Raw genomic sequence first — 16,782 nt, 5'->3', positions numbered from 1 at the left:
GAAATTCTCCAACTTTTCCCACTAAAGGAGTTCAAGTTGCTCTCAAAAAATGTATACAAAATTTTGCTTATGTCTATCTCCTTCATGAAAGAGATTCATCTAAAAGTGCAATTTTAGTGTGTGTGTGTGTGTGTGTGTAGGTAAGTAGGTAGGAAAGTAGGTAAGTATAGGTGTATGTCATGTATGTTCAGGTGTCCTCAGAAGCCAGAAGCCATCATGTATCTATCTAGGATCTGAAGTTATCAGTAATGGGTGCTGTGTTATCAGACAATGAGTCCTTTTAATGATCAGCAAGCACTATTAGCCAGTCCAAAAGCATGGTTTTTAAAAAGTGGAATGTAAGCCCTTTAAAACTGTGCTCTCACTGCCTATCCAAGAATGAGGACATGCCCATTACTCCTTCGTGCAGATAGCTGTATAGGAAAAGGATCTTTTAACCCAAGTTTCTCTAGGCTTGCATAAATTTTACCACCAGAGGATACATGCCCCACTCGGAGGTAGAAAAGAAGATGCCAACGGAGATGGGAAAGTTGGGTTAAGTTAACTACTTAGAGGTAGTAGGCTATGACTTTTACTTTTCTCCGCTCTTTTCATTGCAAAGGACAGAAGAATGTGTGCATTGATGGGAAGCTGGCCAGGGATTAGAAACTTGAACCTCCCCCCAGCTCTCTTTCCTGTGATGCTATGGAGTAGAAATGTAATACAGGTGAAAAACAGGCAATAAAGGGACTGGCTGGCAGAGGAACGGAAGGTGGGCACACAGAGGACATTCGGAGGACATGAAGGAAGGAGGGCAGAAGCCCCTGGAGGTGTGGGCAAAGCCTCACTTCAACATATCAGATGCCTCCAATTAAAGTTTGGAACCTAAGACCAAGCAAGAAGCACTCTAAAATGCTACTGCTATTCCTTTAATGCAGGGGTAGGAAAGGGGAGAGAGAACAGCTAAGCAACAACATGTGGAAGACAGCCAGCAGGGAGGTAGAGGCCACTCCCTGCCTCTAATCATCCTTCACAGGGCGAGAAAAGCACTCTTCACAGGGCACAGAATTTCACTTGAATCCAGACTCCTGACATCAGAAACATGCCAGGAGCCATCTGTGAGAAAGAAAACCTTTTTACCCCCCAAAGTTCAGAAAGCTCTGTTTTTCTCTGTGGTCTTTCTGTCCTGAGTAGCCTAGGCTCTCTTTCCATTCATTTACTGGAAGAGGCCAGATTAAGGGAAGGGAGAGGAATTCCCCATAGGGTCCCGGGTTCACCCATCCCAGCCCATGTCCCTGGCTGTTAGGAATACACATACGCACAGCTACTTTCTTCATCATAAGGTTGGGGAGAAGATCTCAGTAAGATGGTAGGGGCTGAAAAGTAATGCACAAGACAGCTCTCCAGCTTCAGGAAGGAAGAGTTACAGCTCATAAATGGAACTGCCGCCATGTTTGACAATCTGCTTGCAAAAATATCACGGAAACTTAGACCTTATATGAACTTCATTCATGTATGAAAAGAAGATAAATGAAAATACAATCAAAGGGGGGGGGAAACCATGAATGAATTTTGGTGTTACTTTAGATTTCAGGAAAAGTGCTTATGATAACACAACCAGAAAAACCTAAAAGCCATTTTAAAAGATGGCCATATTTGATTAGATAGTATTTCAATATCTTATATTTACAAAAACACACCAATTAAACCAGGTATGGTGGTCCGCGGTCTGGAATCCCAGTAATGTGGAAGTAGAGGGAGGAGAATCATAAGTTCTAAACCATTCTTGGCTGCATAAGTTGGGGGCTAGCTTGGGCTAAAGACCCTGTCTTCAAAACACAAGCAAAGAACGGCATTCGGCATTACTGAAGGTGGAGATATGTACTGGTGCTGAGGATTTGTTTGCTCTCTGAATTTGAGTAAAAGCAGTCATTCAAAAATGCTAACAGTGGGTCTTACTACACACCCTTGCCTTAGGTAGACAGTGGAGCATCTGCTCCCTGCCCCCAGCTCTGCCACGCCATATGACTCCCCTGAGTTCTGAGGTTCAAGGCAAGGCCATGGAACTATTTGTCTCAGTCCATGTGTTAACAATGTCACCAGTGCTCGGGATGTGACAAGGCTGAGTTGCTGTATGAAATATGATTGGAATGACAACAAAGTGGTTAAGAGGGGCACGGAATAGTTGTGATAACATGATACACTGCATCTTTTTACTCGGAATACATTTATTGGTTTATAAAGCATTATAAACATTTGATGAAAATATTCTTTATAAGAATAGAGAACAAGGAAAAGTGGACTGCACTCACATTGTATCTGATTCCTCCTCCTCTGTTTGAGATGAGAAAAATGATAGGTATAGCTGCGCATCTCCTGTGAAAGGATTCCTTTGAGTTCGTCAATGGTTTTAATAAAACATTAGCTGCTGAGAGCATTATAACCCTTGTCATGCTACATAATACTGATACAAAATGTGAATAGTACAAGGTTCATTATATATAATATACAGTTTTAATATATTACATTTTTTCTACATAACAGACTATAAATATATGTGCCATAGCATGTTTTACAGTCATTGTTCCCAGCTTTTCACACTATGGTACCAAATGAAAAGTACAGTTTCTTCTTTGAAAACATAAGCACAAGGGCAAAAACCAGTAGACATAGCTTTATATGTTAAGATTCTAAGTGATACAGTAGATGTTATAACCTTGGCTATAAGGCAATTTTGAAATCTGGCTAACGATTATTTATCTGCAGAGTGAACAAACCAATTCAGAGTTTCTGCCATCAACAGGCCACAAAGCTAAAGTACTGAGAACTGGGGATGAGAGTGGAGTGGCTTTGTAGAGAGAACAAATGAATACATCCTGTCTGAGACTTTGCCACCACAGCTTGACACAGAACCCACTGTATATGGCCTCAGACACTGCCACCAGGGAGGCGCGTGGGTATCCATCCAGCAGAAACCCTGAGTTGCACTGTGCACTTCAACATGAAAGGGAGCCCTTACCAAATGGCCTCTCTTTGGGTGTTCTGAATTAAGGCACAGCCTGGGAGATGAGGAGCAAGCTGCATCATTTCCTTCCTGGGGCTAGGCCAGGAGACACGTAAGAGTCCGGAAGGAACTCTCATTAGGAGTAGGAAACAGCACAGGGAACTCGCCTATAGGCCAACTGCAAAGAGCACGCAACCTTCTAAAACCAGAAACCTTGCCGACTGCTTTTGCATTTCCTGACAGGCCACATGCCCACCTCCACCAGAGCCAGCACAATGCATCTGCAGGCTCCAGCCGCTCTCCAAGAGAGCCTGCGCCTTCCTTCCTATCAGTCCACATCCCACACTTGGCTCCTAGCCCACATCCTCAACAAAGCCTTTTAGGTAGACTCAGCCATTACACATCTCACCCATCTTTAACACACAAAGCACTAACATTGCCCATCTCACCCAATTCACAGAGGTGTCCACTGCCCTGGCATGGCTACTTCTTGGAGGACAGAGCCACTGTTCAAATGGCTTTTGTTTTAACTGGCAGTAAGATCCATAGCAGGGCACTTTATACACAATATTAAAATGAAAAGAAAATACAGTCAACACATTCTTGGGTCATGGGGTATCTTCTCTGTAGATGCCCTGAGGACTAGCTCCTTGCAGTCTGAGGTCCTTCTGAAATGAAAATCAAATGTGGCTACTTCCGGGTAATGGAAAGAACGACACTTGAAAATCTAAGCAGCACCTCTCACATGAATTCCAAGACTTAGGGAGTGGGGTGGAAGTGCCTCCTTTTACACAGGAGGTGAGCACAGCATGGTCCCAGAGTCAGGGTGCACTGCAGCCTCCATCAGCTTTAAAAGTTCTGCCTCCTCGCTGGAGTACACAGTGGTGTCTGTGTCATCTGAGTGGTACCCAGACTGGTAGCCACTGGTCTGGTTGGAGCCTTCTGAGGCCACTGACTCCCTGCTTTTGCTGGGTATCATCCCACTGTGGAAGAAATGGCGACCAGATGAGTTGAAAGGAAGAAGATGGCCCCTTGGCTTTTCACACTTACTCAGTCCCCTGAGGTGGAATCTCCTCCAGAAACACCAGCCCCTATCTCCCTTCCCTAATCAGCCTATCAGGTTCACTCAGACAAGGTCTACTTTCAGGTACTAACATGAGTTAGTAGTTGCAGATAAGTCCTCTTATTCAGGTCCAAGTCTTTCAAGCCTGAGATGAGATAAAAGGCAGTTCTGCTGAGGTATGCAGAGCCCCAACCAATGGAACAGTTTTACAGCCTTGATGATTGACAAGTTTGTATACAGTGATTGGAGCCAAAGGGTCTCTTTCATGATATTGAAGGAAGCTGGGATGGTCTAAAAGTTCATTTGTGTTTTTCCTGTTTGCTCATTTTGAAGACTACATGGCTTATGAAAGATGTTAATAAATTCGTAGAGAAAAAAAAAAAACCCCTGAGTGTGTGCGAATCAAGTCGGACATGTCAAAAACTGCTTTTTATTCATCAAAACCACATTCTTTGGACAAATTGGGGGTTCAGTCTCTCAGCAGCAACTGGAGAATGTTTCAATGACATAGCAATCATGTCAAAACTAACAAATGTAGGCTGTGTGGACTGAAAAGCTCAGGGTTTGCCCTTTTAGGGGCCTTAGCCTCATTATTCATAATAAAAACCACAAAAAAAGAGTTTATTTATTCTGTGTTAAGATATGGTTTAAAGTAGGTTCAAAGAACTAGAAATACATTTTTCCCCTTTCAATTCACTCCTCCCTCCCCACACCAAACTTAATTCATGTCTCAAACAATGGCATGAAGTTAGCCACTTTGTAGTTCTGGATAAGTATAGTTGGAATCAACAAAAGAAGCATATGATTGGCCCTCATGATTTCTCACTGAGCCTTAAAAGAAAAAGCAAAATTTACTGTTACCATTGTAAAGGCATTGCTCAAAAACCCATGGGGACTCCCATCTCATACAGCAGTCCTATTATAGGTAGATCGAATCTTTTGTATTCCTATCTAGAATGAACAACCTATAAGCAAATAAATGGCTACTATTATCTCATTATTCTCTTAACTATAGATTCTCACAAATTCTTATGTTTAAATCAGGTACACTTGATCAAAGCAACTACACATTCCTGTTGAACCATGAGAGACAAATGACTCAAGATCAAACAATACTTTTCCCACAACTGAAAAGGCAATGATTCAAATAATAATATTTAAGTATATTAAATAAGTGACTATGTATCTATTTCCATATCCTCTTAATTACAAATAAAGACAATTAAGTCCAGGTTTGAAAATCCTTCAGACTGCAAACTCATAACTCTTCAGGATCATGGTATCTGCTGATGTTTGCCCAGGACCACATAAACTACTGGTCACAGTCAATATGCTGACCCATATCAATATGCCCAGAAGGTATACAACCTTCATAAATTTGGTGATTAGAAATTGACTAAACCGTCTAACTCACTTCAGATTTTTTTCAGATGTATCAATTTCATTGTTTGGTTTATTTCAGTTCTTTATCAAATCGTTAATTTTGGGTATTAACAACATCAACATTCAAAGACATCCAAAGGGGAAATGTCATCTACACTGAATGTCTTTATTAGGTCCTTTGAGAAATTCCTATTGCAAAGGTCTTTCATATTTGGCTGATTCTTACCCAAAAGATGGAGATAATTTGTTCCTGTCTTCCAGGGTTTTCAGCTCTTCTGATGCAAGGACCATCCCACTGTCCGTCTGGCTGTCCTTTTTAGGAGACAATGAGACGACACAGTGAATATACAAAGGACCAGCTCCTTTAAATTCATTTCTCAATCCATCTAGTGTATAATATGATTCAGTGTCCTGCCAAGGAGGGTGAGGGTATGGCAACCAGAGACTGTGTAAGCCACAAAAGAAGCAAATGCTTCCAGGAAGTGGATTTAGGCCAAGGAAAGAGGGAAGACACACGGCAACCAAGGATGCTGGAGTTTCCTTCTCTCTGCACAGTGACACCGTGTGCAGTTATGTGAAGTTGGATATACAGTTGGACTATCTTGAACCTTGGTCCAGGTGCCTTTCCTACAGCAAAGCCAAAGATCCATCTCCATAATGACCCCATGGCATATGCCCTCAAGGAAAGCCTTAATGAGGTTCCAAGACTCAAACGCTTAGGCTAATATTTATCTAGCTAGTATTTCACCTTGAGTATTATTTCTATGACTATTTATAAAAGATGTACTTACATCTGGGATTACTTTTACTTGTGGTTCTTCCAGTGGGATATCTTCAAATGTTTTCACACTCACTGGCCGGCTCTTTCGCTTACTGTTCTGCAGATACTGACTGCAAGAGAGCACATATTTATTTGTGTTTGAGTGGTGGTATATTTGGCTGTGGATGCCTCAAGTGATACCTAAGTTCATTCTTGTTCAACCACAAGTTTAATAACAACCTTCAAAACATCCTTTGGAAAGAAGAAAAACAAAAATCATTCTTTGCTAGCACACACGAAAGGTTTAATTTCCTGTGAAGGTCCATTTAAAAGTATAATAGAACTGAGAAGAGTAAGGGAGACCCTGTGCTTGTGGTGAATCATGTTTCTGAGGCCCAGTGCTGAGCTAAGGTCAATGGCAGCTGACTCAACAGCAGCTACCTTCTCATGGCCCTGACTAGATGGGATTCCTCTAGTGAGCGCTGGATGTATTGTTGCATGCTTTCCATTTTTCTAGTCATCTTCAAAGAAAAGTGCTCTACACAGTGTTGACAGGGATGCCTGGGCATAGGAAACACCTTTGGTTTCTCTAAAGGATACTGTGCTAGGCAGTGATCTCAAGTCAACGTCTTCCTTCTCCATGAAATACAGATCTAGGGCACAGAGGGAGGTGGGCTGAGTCTTAACTCAGCAATGTTTCAGAGTCTCAAGACACTCTGCCTAGTTTTGAGTCTAACACCGACTATAGAAATAAAAGTCATGGCTCCATCCCTCTATTTTAAACACTTGTAGCTAATAGCTATTCTTTCTAGCTCACAAGGTTGTTGGGAAGGTGAATGACATGGCAAATGTCAAGTTTGGTGTTCTGAAGAAGCAACAAAACTATCAGCAAGCATTTGCTTTCTCTTTTGAATTCCAAAGACCTTCAAGGAGACTGGACAGACAACTCATCATCTCTCCCTGGAGGTTGTTCTTCCTTACCACTCGACATTGGGGGAGTCCAAAAACAAAACAAAACAAAACAAAAAACCTATCCAAACATCTTACAGCCCAAAGGGAGGTAAGAGAAGTCCTTTTTACAGGAAGGGTTCATGGTGACAATAAACATATTCTTCACTCTTGTCCCAGGACAAGCAGCCTGCTGGCACAGTGCACAGTTGGGTCAGAGTTGAAGACTGGAAGCTGAGTGCCTCTTCTCTTCCCCAAGAGGTCGTTTCCTCCCCACACAGAGGGGAGACTGAGCTTCCCAGTGACACTCCTGAGGGAGGCCTCAGGAGACTCCACAGGAAAGAGGACAAGCAATACACAGAACAAGCAAAGCCCATTTCCTACTGACTCCGGTCCTTGAAAGCAGTGACCGTCAAAGACGGCTGGGACCATGACTATTCCCTCAGTCAGGAAGACCTTTGGGGATCTACCACAGACAGGTCAGGCAATGAAGAGTATTTATACTCTTCAGATATCACCTCATGGCATCTTCATGACAACCCCTCCAAAATCCACTGGTCCAAAACTACACAGCTAGAATCTTACACTACAGTTGTGAGAGCCACTGAAAAATTTTAAGCACGGGATTGGCATGACCAGCTACAATTTTTTTTTTTTTTTTTTTTGAAAGTTGGCTGTGATTGAGAAGGATAAGACCAGAGGCAGGAAAGCCAGTTAGAAGACTTCACACTTATCTAGCAGGAAAGCAGGGAATCTGATTAAAGAAAGGGAATGCAAATGAGGTTTGAAGCAGTGACAAAATTCCATAGATATCTGAGGGGTGAACCCAGCAGAGTAACTAGGCATGGATAGCACATAGCTTCCTTAGAAGACTCAGACCCTTGAATTCTGAACCCAATGATTTTAAAACAATATGGTCCTCACAAATGACAAAGTATTTCTCAAGATCTCCTTGCATCTGCTCCCCACAGTCTCCCATACTGATCTCTCATTATTTCTCACTGGGAGATGAAAAAGCCAAGGTTTAATGAGAAAATGGCAGGTAAAGGCTAGAACCAGGACTGACACTCAAGTTTGCAGGCTCTAAAACCCACATGGGGTTGGTTTTTCTCACCCTATTCCACATGACTCCCTTGGAGTATCAGGATGGGAAAGAAAGAAGAGAGTCAAAGACATGTTGCTCAAATATTCATTAAATACCTACTGTGTTCACAGCACTGTTCTGGTTCCCACATGTGCACTGACCTTGTGGTGAATGGGTGGGTGGTGTCAGTATGGAGTGTTGAGTAGATGAAAGGTAGAGAAAGAACAGTCCTATTTCAAGTCATCTAACATGATGGCCAAATCAAGGAAAGGCTAGACAGCTAGCAGGCTCTCTCAGGCATCAATCCACCATGGGTATTTAATTACCACTAGCAAATACTCAGAGTGAGGAAAATAGTGTGTACCGAAGCCTTGCTCTGGAAGAGAACTGCAAAGAAATCTCTGTTAAACTGCTTGTAATGGGAGGTGAAACTCCCAGAGAAAATGACAAAGCAACCACAGTTGGTCCACATACTGCCCTCTAAGAGAGACGAGCCCAGGGAATATGGGTTTTCTTGCAGGAAGCATGCACATTTGGGGCCAGAGAGGATCCATGGGGAAAATTGGAGACAAAGCTAAGTCTAGACATAAGTGGTGTTCCCTGCCCCCACTCCTCTGCCTCTTCTCATAACTATTGAACAAATATTTTAAAAATAGTTTAAAGGGGCAACAAATCAAGAGACTGTCTCCCACAGTGATGTCCCTGCCCAACTCTATTTATAATGCAATAGAGTTGAAAAGTATAAGGAAGAAACAAAGCCAGAAAGGCTTGGCTTCTCTGATCGTCTGGAAGCATGGGAATAGATAGAACATGCCCTGGGAGGTGCCTTAGCCTGGGTGTATTTTCCCCAGAGAAGCTGGACAGCACGAGAGTCCTGCACTGTCACTGCCGTGTGCAGTGTGTGCTCATACCTCACACCTTCACTGTCTTTGTTTACATCACTGTGAGGTGACAGAGGGCTTTGTTGTTTAGAAAAAGACAAACAGGGGACTTGAGAGGAGATGCAAACAAAAGCTTCCAATTTCTGTTTAAGTTTTCAGTTTATGGATAGCTAAAAGAGAACCTAGTCTGGGAAGGCTCCTTCAAAACTCAGAGGCAGAAAATCTGAGCCACGCCTGGCTGGGCTGAAAGCATGGTGTCACATTGGTCCGCACTCTTGGGGATAAATGTTAGCAAGTCCTTTTTTAGCCCCAGCTCACACTGGTACTTCTGTCACCCAAACAGGACTTCATCTCCTGCTTATCACCACATTCCAAGAGCCCAGAAAGCCAAATGGTCAAGCCCTGAACTCTCCTCTGCCTGGTCACAGGGCATGAGGAGGACAGTGAGCCATCAGATGGCTCTCTGACTAAGGAGAAGGCAACAAACACACCATGGCGGCAACAGTGGTCAAGCCAAAATGGAGTAAGATTTTGCATACAGGGGAGTTTCACTTCAAGACTCTTCGTCTCTGAGATGCTCTCCTTGGAAGGTGGCCCTAAGTCTAGAATCAGAGGAGTTGGATTCATCTCCAAGGCAGGGTGGGAAGCCGTTCTCTTAACAGCTGTCCTCTATGAAGTGCCTTCAAGTGCCAGGAACTTAGAAATACATCGTAGCGTGCAATCCTCCAATTGGCCATTCACAAACAGTGGCCGTGCCTTCCTTAACAAAGAAACTGGGTTGGCGGAGGGAGTAAATAATATAGGACTTGCTACACAGCTACTAAAAGGCAGACCCTGGCATCATATCTGGTTTCACCAAGCTCTCATGTCTACATCTATAATCACAATATTTTGCCCTGCCTTAGGTGGTAGAACTAAGACCTGTGTTCAGCATCCAACCTAGGTGATAGTTTACCTTCTTGCCTAAATCTAGAGTTCCCACATAGGCAGAAATCTGATAATATTCAGAAAAAAATCTTCAGCAAATCTTGACTGCTCTTGTTATAAAAAGAATCTCTCTCTCTCTCTCTCTCTCTCTCTCTCTCTCTCTCTCTCTCTCTCTCTCTCTCTCTGTCTGTCTGTCTTGCACCTCCTTAAACTCCTTGCTGCATGACAGCTGGGCCACTGCCTCCCACAGGACACAGCTGTCCATTCCTCTTCCTGCAGCTTGGGCATACTCAGAAAAGCAGGCTGCGCCCGTGCTGTTATGCTTGCAGAAGGACGATACCCAAAGCAAAGTGAAGTTGCCTTGGGCTTAGGAAAGGCAACATTAACATCGTCGGATTGTGGGAAACCCCATGAGCATTTTCCTCATGCATAGGTATTAACTGAGAACATGGAAAGCTGCCTGCAGAACCCTGCACAGACCAAGCCTGCACTGCATGGTATTTGTTCTAAATAAACCCAGGCGCCCCGTTAGGTAAACACAATGGTGAAACCCAGACTGGGGACAAACTTCTGTCGTGTACATCCCCATTCAGGACACAGCCTGTGGCGTGCTGTGTCTTCACCAGAGAGCCCTCAGTATGTTTCCTATTTGCACAGAACTCTTCCTTCCTGAGTCTTTCCTAAGCCATTTAATTCACCTTAATGAAACTGTACACGGGGACAATTTTAATACAGATGTCTCTGAACCATGGCTTTCTTTTTCCCCTGGAGATTAACAAACTATGGCATTTTAGTTATTTGCTCCCACAAGGCTTAGAATTCTTAAAGGCAGAGCTGTGCCAGCAATATGGGCCACAGATGGGAGGTGGTTCAGCCCTCCAGACCTTCTTTAGGGAGCACTACTCTGGTGAGGGTTAGAATTCCAGTTAGCAAGAAGTAGTAAGTGACAGCCTATCCAAATGTCTTCCTCCCACCCCCATCTCCCGAGCCGGCCTTAAAGGCCCCCCCTCAGGGGATGCTGGCCATATACCTGATTCCTGCTGTGTTGTCATAATGGAATTTGGGGTCGCACACTTCCTCTTCCTCCATACAGGAAACAGGTGAGGTGGGCAGGGAGAGTCCAGAATCCTCTTCCATGCTCAGTGTCTCTGACATTGGAAGAACAATGTAGTCTTTGCCATCCTGAAACAATAAACACAGCATGCTATTGTTATGGCTGCTATCCTTCAAGGGCCTTTTCATGAGAAACAAAGGGCAGGGGGGCGTCTTGGCTGTGTGTGCCGCTTTCATATCTGAGCACAAGACTTGAAGACTGTGTTGGAAAAGGGTTGAAAGAAACAAAAAAGGGGCACTTGAAAGGGATGTGTGGAAGAAGGTTAATAAAGGGACTAAGTAAAAACCGGATTAGCAAAGGGACAAGAGGCCATGGTTGCCATGAAGACAAAGCAGGCAATGGCTGTGGACAAGATGTGAGAGCCCAGAGCCCAGAAATCAATTCTCCACAAAGACCTCCACAGGAGCCAGACCTTCAAAGCATACTGCCTCCAGTCGAGCCTCCACATTCCAAGGCAATGGAAAATCAGAAGGCAGTGAGGAGAAAAGCAATAAACAGGGGGAGCATAGGAATTCTGGGTAATGCAGTCTCAAGAGAAAGAAATAACAAGATGATCCAGTACACTCAAATGTTTGGGAAGGTTTGTTGGTGAAAATAGATGTCACCAGCAAGTGTTCAGAAGGAAGAAGGAAGCAACTGGCCCCCACTGGAACAAGGGACACTGAGCAGCAAAAAAATCTAACAACAACAAAATTCCTTGTGGAACTGTCCCGACAGCTTGACATTTTACCAAGGGAGGCCAAAGTCATGGTTTTACATGTTTGTTTTGTTCTGGCTTTGCCTGAAGAATTGACTAAAAATTACTTGAAATTCTTTCCAGTTTTGATAATCAGCAAGTCAATCAGATTTGTTTTTTGTTATTGTTTGCTTCATTTTGTTTGTTTCTTTTGTTTTTTGAGGTAGTGATGCTATGCTGCCTAAGCTGGCCTCAAACTTGTGATTTTCTAGCCTCGGCTTTAAGAATTCCTGAATTACAGACATGCACCATCACACTCAGCAGTTTTTTTTTGTTTTTTTTTTTTTTTAACTTTAGAAGAACATTTGGAGACAAAACACAAAACCAAGTATGCAAGGACCAACAAGATGACTCAATAGGTAAGGGCATCATCAGGCAAGCCTTATGGCTTGAGTTCAATCCCTTGAACCTGCAAGGTAGAGGGAGAGAACAGGTTCCTCCAACTTATGAACAGACTAGAGTTATCTGTTCCCAGGCTACAAGTTAGGATCCTATTGGTCTAAAGAGCAATTGTGGCTTCAGGAAACATTACTACCCAGAACTGGAAGACAGAGGCTCCCTTATCAGCAGTCAAGAGGATAACATGGTGCCTTGTGAATGTTCAGGCAGCAGACCCTCAACCTGAGGACTCTTTGTAGAGGGCTACCAACCTGCTGAGCATTCGCTTGCAGAAGATTTCCCAAATGTTCCACCAGCTCTGAAAATGAAGGTCTCTGATTGGGGTCCTCATGCCAGCAGTCCAGCATGGTCTGGTACCTGGACAAGCAAGACAATGGCTTCATTAAGCATGCAGTTCTTCCAAGAGTGAATGGTCAAAATAATACTGGAGTGGGAAGCTAACCAGAGATAGAAAACTGTAGGAGACACAGATATCTGTGCTCAGACACCCAACTATCTGTAAAAGGGTCTTCTTTGTCAGGCATCTCTATCAACCATTAATAAAAGCTCTCTGGTGCAGACAATACGGTAATGTGATGATGGTACTTGAGGTAACCGAGGAAGGCATGGAAGAAAGAGCCGAGCACAAACTAGGCCATGACGTAGATGCTCACAATGGAAGGCCCTCTGGTCTTCTTAGTGGGAAGAATTTGTGAGAAAACAAAGAAACATGTTTTTCAGAGTCTTACATTTCTGGGGTGGTGTAGTCAGGGGCCCTCATTCTAGTTCCTTCTTTTAGTCTCCTACAAAAGTCTTCATCAATCTTGACCCCAGGGTATGGGGAAGCTCCTAGAATAAGGTAAGAGCATTGTGAGCTTTGAATTCATCACAAAAAGCCCTTAAGCCTGACTCTTGTACATTCTTATCACCTACAGAGCTTTTTTCTTCTTGATTTTTACCATCTAAATCTTCTAAGAAATTCTACTTGAGGAAAGGACTTGTCGACTATTATCATCTTTGCTCCTGGACCCCCACCCAGGAGAGGGTCAAAGAGAAGTGACTTACCTAAGGAAAATATTTCCCAGAGCAAAACGCCAAAAGACCACACATCACTCTGAATTGTGTATACTCTGTCAAAAATTGTTTCTGGAGCCATCCATTTTAAAGGGAGTCGGGCCTAAGTGGTGATAGATAGTAAGGCATCAGAACCCAAATTGGTGGATTTCTGAAGGAAAAAAAAATGCTTCCCTTGATTTTAAACACAGAGCCACAAAGTCTGAATTCTGCACCTGAATAGACCATGAAGTTCATGGATACTTACATCCCCTTTCCTGACATAATCTGGGTCTTTATAAATATCCCTGGCCAAGCCAAAGTCACAGATCTTCACCACATTCTTCTCTGATAGGAGAATATTCCGTGCTGCCAGATCCCTGTGGATACACTGTGAAAAGAACAGTATTGTGATAAGTCTCCACACAGCTAATCTCTTTTACATCTCTGGTGACTTCATGCTTTAAAAAAAAATCCAACACCAGAGAACCAACCAATTAACAAGGACTGGGGTGTTTTATACTAATAGGTCAGGAAAAGGGCTTGTGTGTTTCATTGAGACACATCTGCTTATTCCATAAACAGTCCTGTCCTTTGGAGTTCGATGATTAAGTTACAGTCTGATGATGGACACAGATTAAAAAATATGTGCTTCTGATCACATCCATACATCCTTTGGCTTGACACCCACTGAGGTTTAAACTGGGTTATTATAAGGAGATCTGAGAATAGATTCATGTGGAATCGATATGTAGAAAGCAGAAGCAAGGATTCTTCTCATTGGTTGGGCATACTTGGTTCTACTTCATTTGGTACTGAAGCTGGACTAGATCTGGAAGCCATACATAGTGGTACTCATCCCGCTTCAGAGTACTTGGTATTACAGTAAAGGTCAACCCAGGCAAGGCTAGCCATCACGAGCAGACTAGATTCTGTAGGGCACTGGAAAGTGTCCCAGAGCTTGGCCTTAAGCCTCCAGTGGCCTCTCATTTCTGTCCTCTAACTGGACCTGACTTTCAGCCATGAAGTAGCTATGTCACTCTATGATCATAGCCTTCAGACAAGTGCCTAAGCACCACCCGAGAGGAACTAAGAGCCTCGAAGAACTTTAGACATGAATGAAAGGCTTCCATGAGAGACCAGGATCAGCACAGGAGTGACCAGAGGAACTGGGAATCACTGCCTCTATCCTACCCGGCACCCCTGGTCCATACAGCATTCTCCCTTGCACCAGAATATTCAGGATGGCATTGCCTAGCGTGAGTAATAGAACTGGAAAGGCCACAAAGCAGACAGCACCTCTACTTGCTCTCAAGCAAAGAACTCCTTTTTCCAGCTGGAGATTTATGTATATAACAAACAAACAAACAAACAAACAAAAAACTATCTGGTGGTTATAAGAGAAAGGAAAGGATTCTAGCTGCCCACTCTCCAATCACTATATCAATTCTCTCTTCCAGTTGCCAAAAGGAATTACTTGGCCCAAGAGTTAGCTCTGGCCCTTGAAACAACCCTTGAAAAAGACTCAAAGACCTAGGACTCTGGTCCTCTCCCTTCTCGCTGGGAAATAAGAATATGAGAAGTATTCAGCAGAAACTGTTGAGAAACTTTAACTGCAGTAGGGGATAAGGGTAAGGGACCTTACAATGACAAAGAAAACAAAAGAAATATTAAAGCCTTTTGTTCTCCTAGGAACCTGCAGCAAATACACTTCACCAACTGAGAGCTTTTCCTGAATATAATATGAACCTTTCTTACCAAATGTGAGACTACACATCTCCCCCTTCCCAAGGTCACCAAGTGACTTCCACCAACCTCCCCCCCCCCACCTCAGTGGTGTTTACAACCTTTGGAATATTTGTCACTTGTCACGTCCCACCTCAGCCTTTGTTTGGCCTACTTTCTAATTTTAGCTGTTTTAATCGTCCCCATCTGAAGCCTGGCCTTCCTGGCTTCTAATTATACAAATAACAAATAACTTCTTGATGGATGGCGATGGATGTAAAATAAATTAAAAATAGACCCTGTTACACCAGGATATCTACAAGACGCTACTCACCTCTTCGAGGCTCAAATGTCATATCCTTAGTAAAGACTTCCTCATTTAGCTTGTATAACATTGTAGTACACACATGTTAACATGTGCACACACAAACACAGCATTTCTGTTCATTCTGCAAGTCCTTTCTGCTTTACCCCACAATATCTATTTCTACTTAATCTTCCTTCTCTGTTATTTGTTTATTGGTTCTTTCATCAGCCACCAGTGTTGTAAACACCAGGAAGCTGCAAAGCTGTCTTGGTTGGTTCACCATTATGGCACTTAGAAGTCTATCTAGTCACCTGGGCTGTGGTGGAGCACACCTTTAATCCCAGTACTTGGGAGGCAGAGGCAGGAGGATCTCTGTGAGTTAAAAGCCTGTCTGGTCTACAGAGCGAGTTTCAGGATAGCCAGGGCTACACAGAGAAACCTTGTCTTGAAAACAAAACAAAACAAAAACAAAATAAAAGAATCAAAAACAAAGCCTAGTTCTTAGTAGTTGGTCAATGAGAATTACAAGAATTATTTCATGAAACCTCTAGTCACCTTTCATTAGCAGTAGGAGAGCCTCCCCAAGGAAACACATTTAAGAATCCTGAAAGTGGTGCATGACTTTCCAAACAAGCAGATATCTTATTTCTAAGCCTGTGATCTGAAGAGAAAGCTTCCTCTCCCTTGACCTGTCATACCTTCCTTGATGCCAAGAACTCCATGCCCTTAGCCACTTGGAAGCTGTAGCAGATGAGATGCTCCAAGGTCAGAAAGTCCTTGTACAAGTCCTCAGCAGCTGTGATGAGGCAAGAGGACATGGTTGAGTATGATTGAGTATTCCCACCAGTCAGCAGCCCTGCTCTAAGTCAGCCCGAGTGGTATCTTCAAGACCTGTGAGCCAATTTCAGGAGACAGAAGCAGAGTACTTGCCCATTTGCTAAATCCCAAGTTATTAGCCTTTATCATACTTCTTGGGGAAAGAAATTTTTCTCTGTCGTAGTCAAATTGAGCCACTAAACCCAGAAGAATAGAGATGAGGTCGGTGCAGACAGCAAGGAGAGGAAAAAGACCTTTTAAAGTCTGCTATCTCAAGTTGTTGTTGTTTTCCCATGAACTCTGAGGGAAAAAACAATAGCTCATATTAAGAACTCTAAAAATAAAACAATAATATTGAGGGTCATCAAATCTTTTCTCTTCAGGCTTTAGTCTCCTGGGACAAAGACCAAAGTTCAACCCACAGTCTACAACAGATAACTAAAAATACCAGAAAGAGATTTATTTCTCTCACTTTCAAACTTAAGACATGCAGTAAGCATATGAAGTTTGGTCTGTAAAGGAGACTTTCCTCCAAGACTAGGAGTGAGGGACAACAACATGAAAGAAAGACCAGTTTACATAAGTTAGTAGTATTTATTATGACACAACTAATACACATAAACA

General features: G+C 43.1%; 1 protein-coding gene across 1 annotated transcript in view; it reads right to left on the bottom strand.

Moving 5' to 3' along the window:
- Positions 1-2,187: 2,187 nt before the first annotated feature.
- The window catches only part of Kdr (kinase insert domain receptor), a 43,631-nt gene continuing 29,036 nt past the window's right edge, over positions 2,188-16,782 (bottom strand). Inside the window, exons 22-30 of the mRNA XM_051198617.1 lie at positions 16,041-16,138; positions 13,579-13,701; positions 13,323-13,434; positions 13,007-13,106; positions 12,530-12,635; positions 11,060-11,211; positions 6,221-6,320; positions 5,656-5,741; positions 2,188-3,966 (exon numbers count right to left, since the gene is read on the bottom strand). Of these exons, the coding sequence (XP_051054574.1) occupies positions 3,771-3,966; positions 5,656-5,741; positions 6,221-6,320; positions 11,060-11,211; positions 12,530-12,635; positions 13,007-13,106; positions 13,323-13,434; positions 13,579-13,701; positions 16,041-16,138 (1,073 nt within the window). The 3' untranslated portion in view covers positions 2,188-3,770. The remainder of the gene's footprint in view (positions 3,967-5,655; positions 5,742-6,220; positions 6,321-11,059; positions 11,212-12,529; positions 12,636-13,006; positions 13,107-13,322; positions 13,435-13,578; positions 13,702-16,040; positions 16,139-16,782) is intronic.

This window comes from Phodopus roborovskii, unplaced genomic scaffold, assembly GCF_943737965.1.
Source record: "Phodopus roborovskii unplaced genomic scaffold, PHOROB, whole genome shotgun sequence".
Lineage (NCBI taxonomy): Eukaryota > Metazoa > Chordata > Mammalia > Rodentia > Cricetidae > Phodopus > Phodopus roborovskii.
Note: the sequence above shows the minus strand (reverse complement) of the source record. Positions and strands in the feature narration are given on the sequence as shown.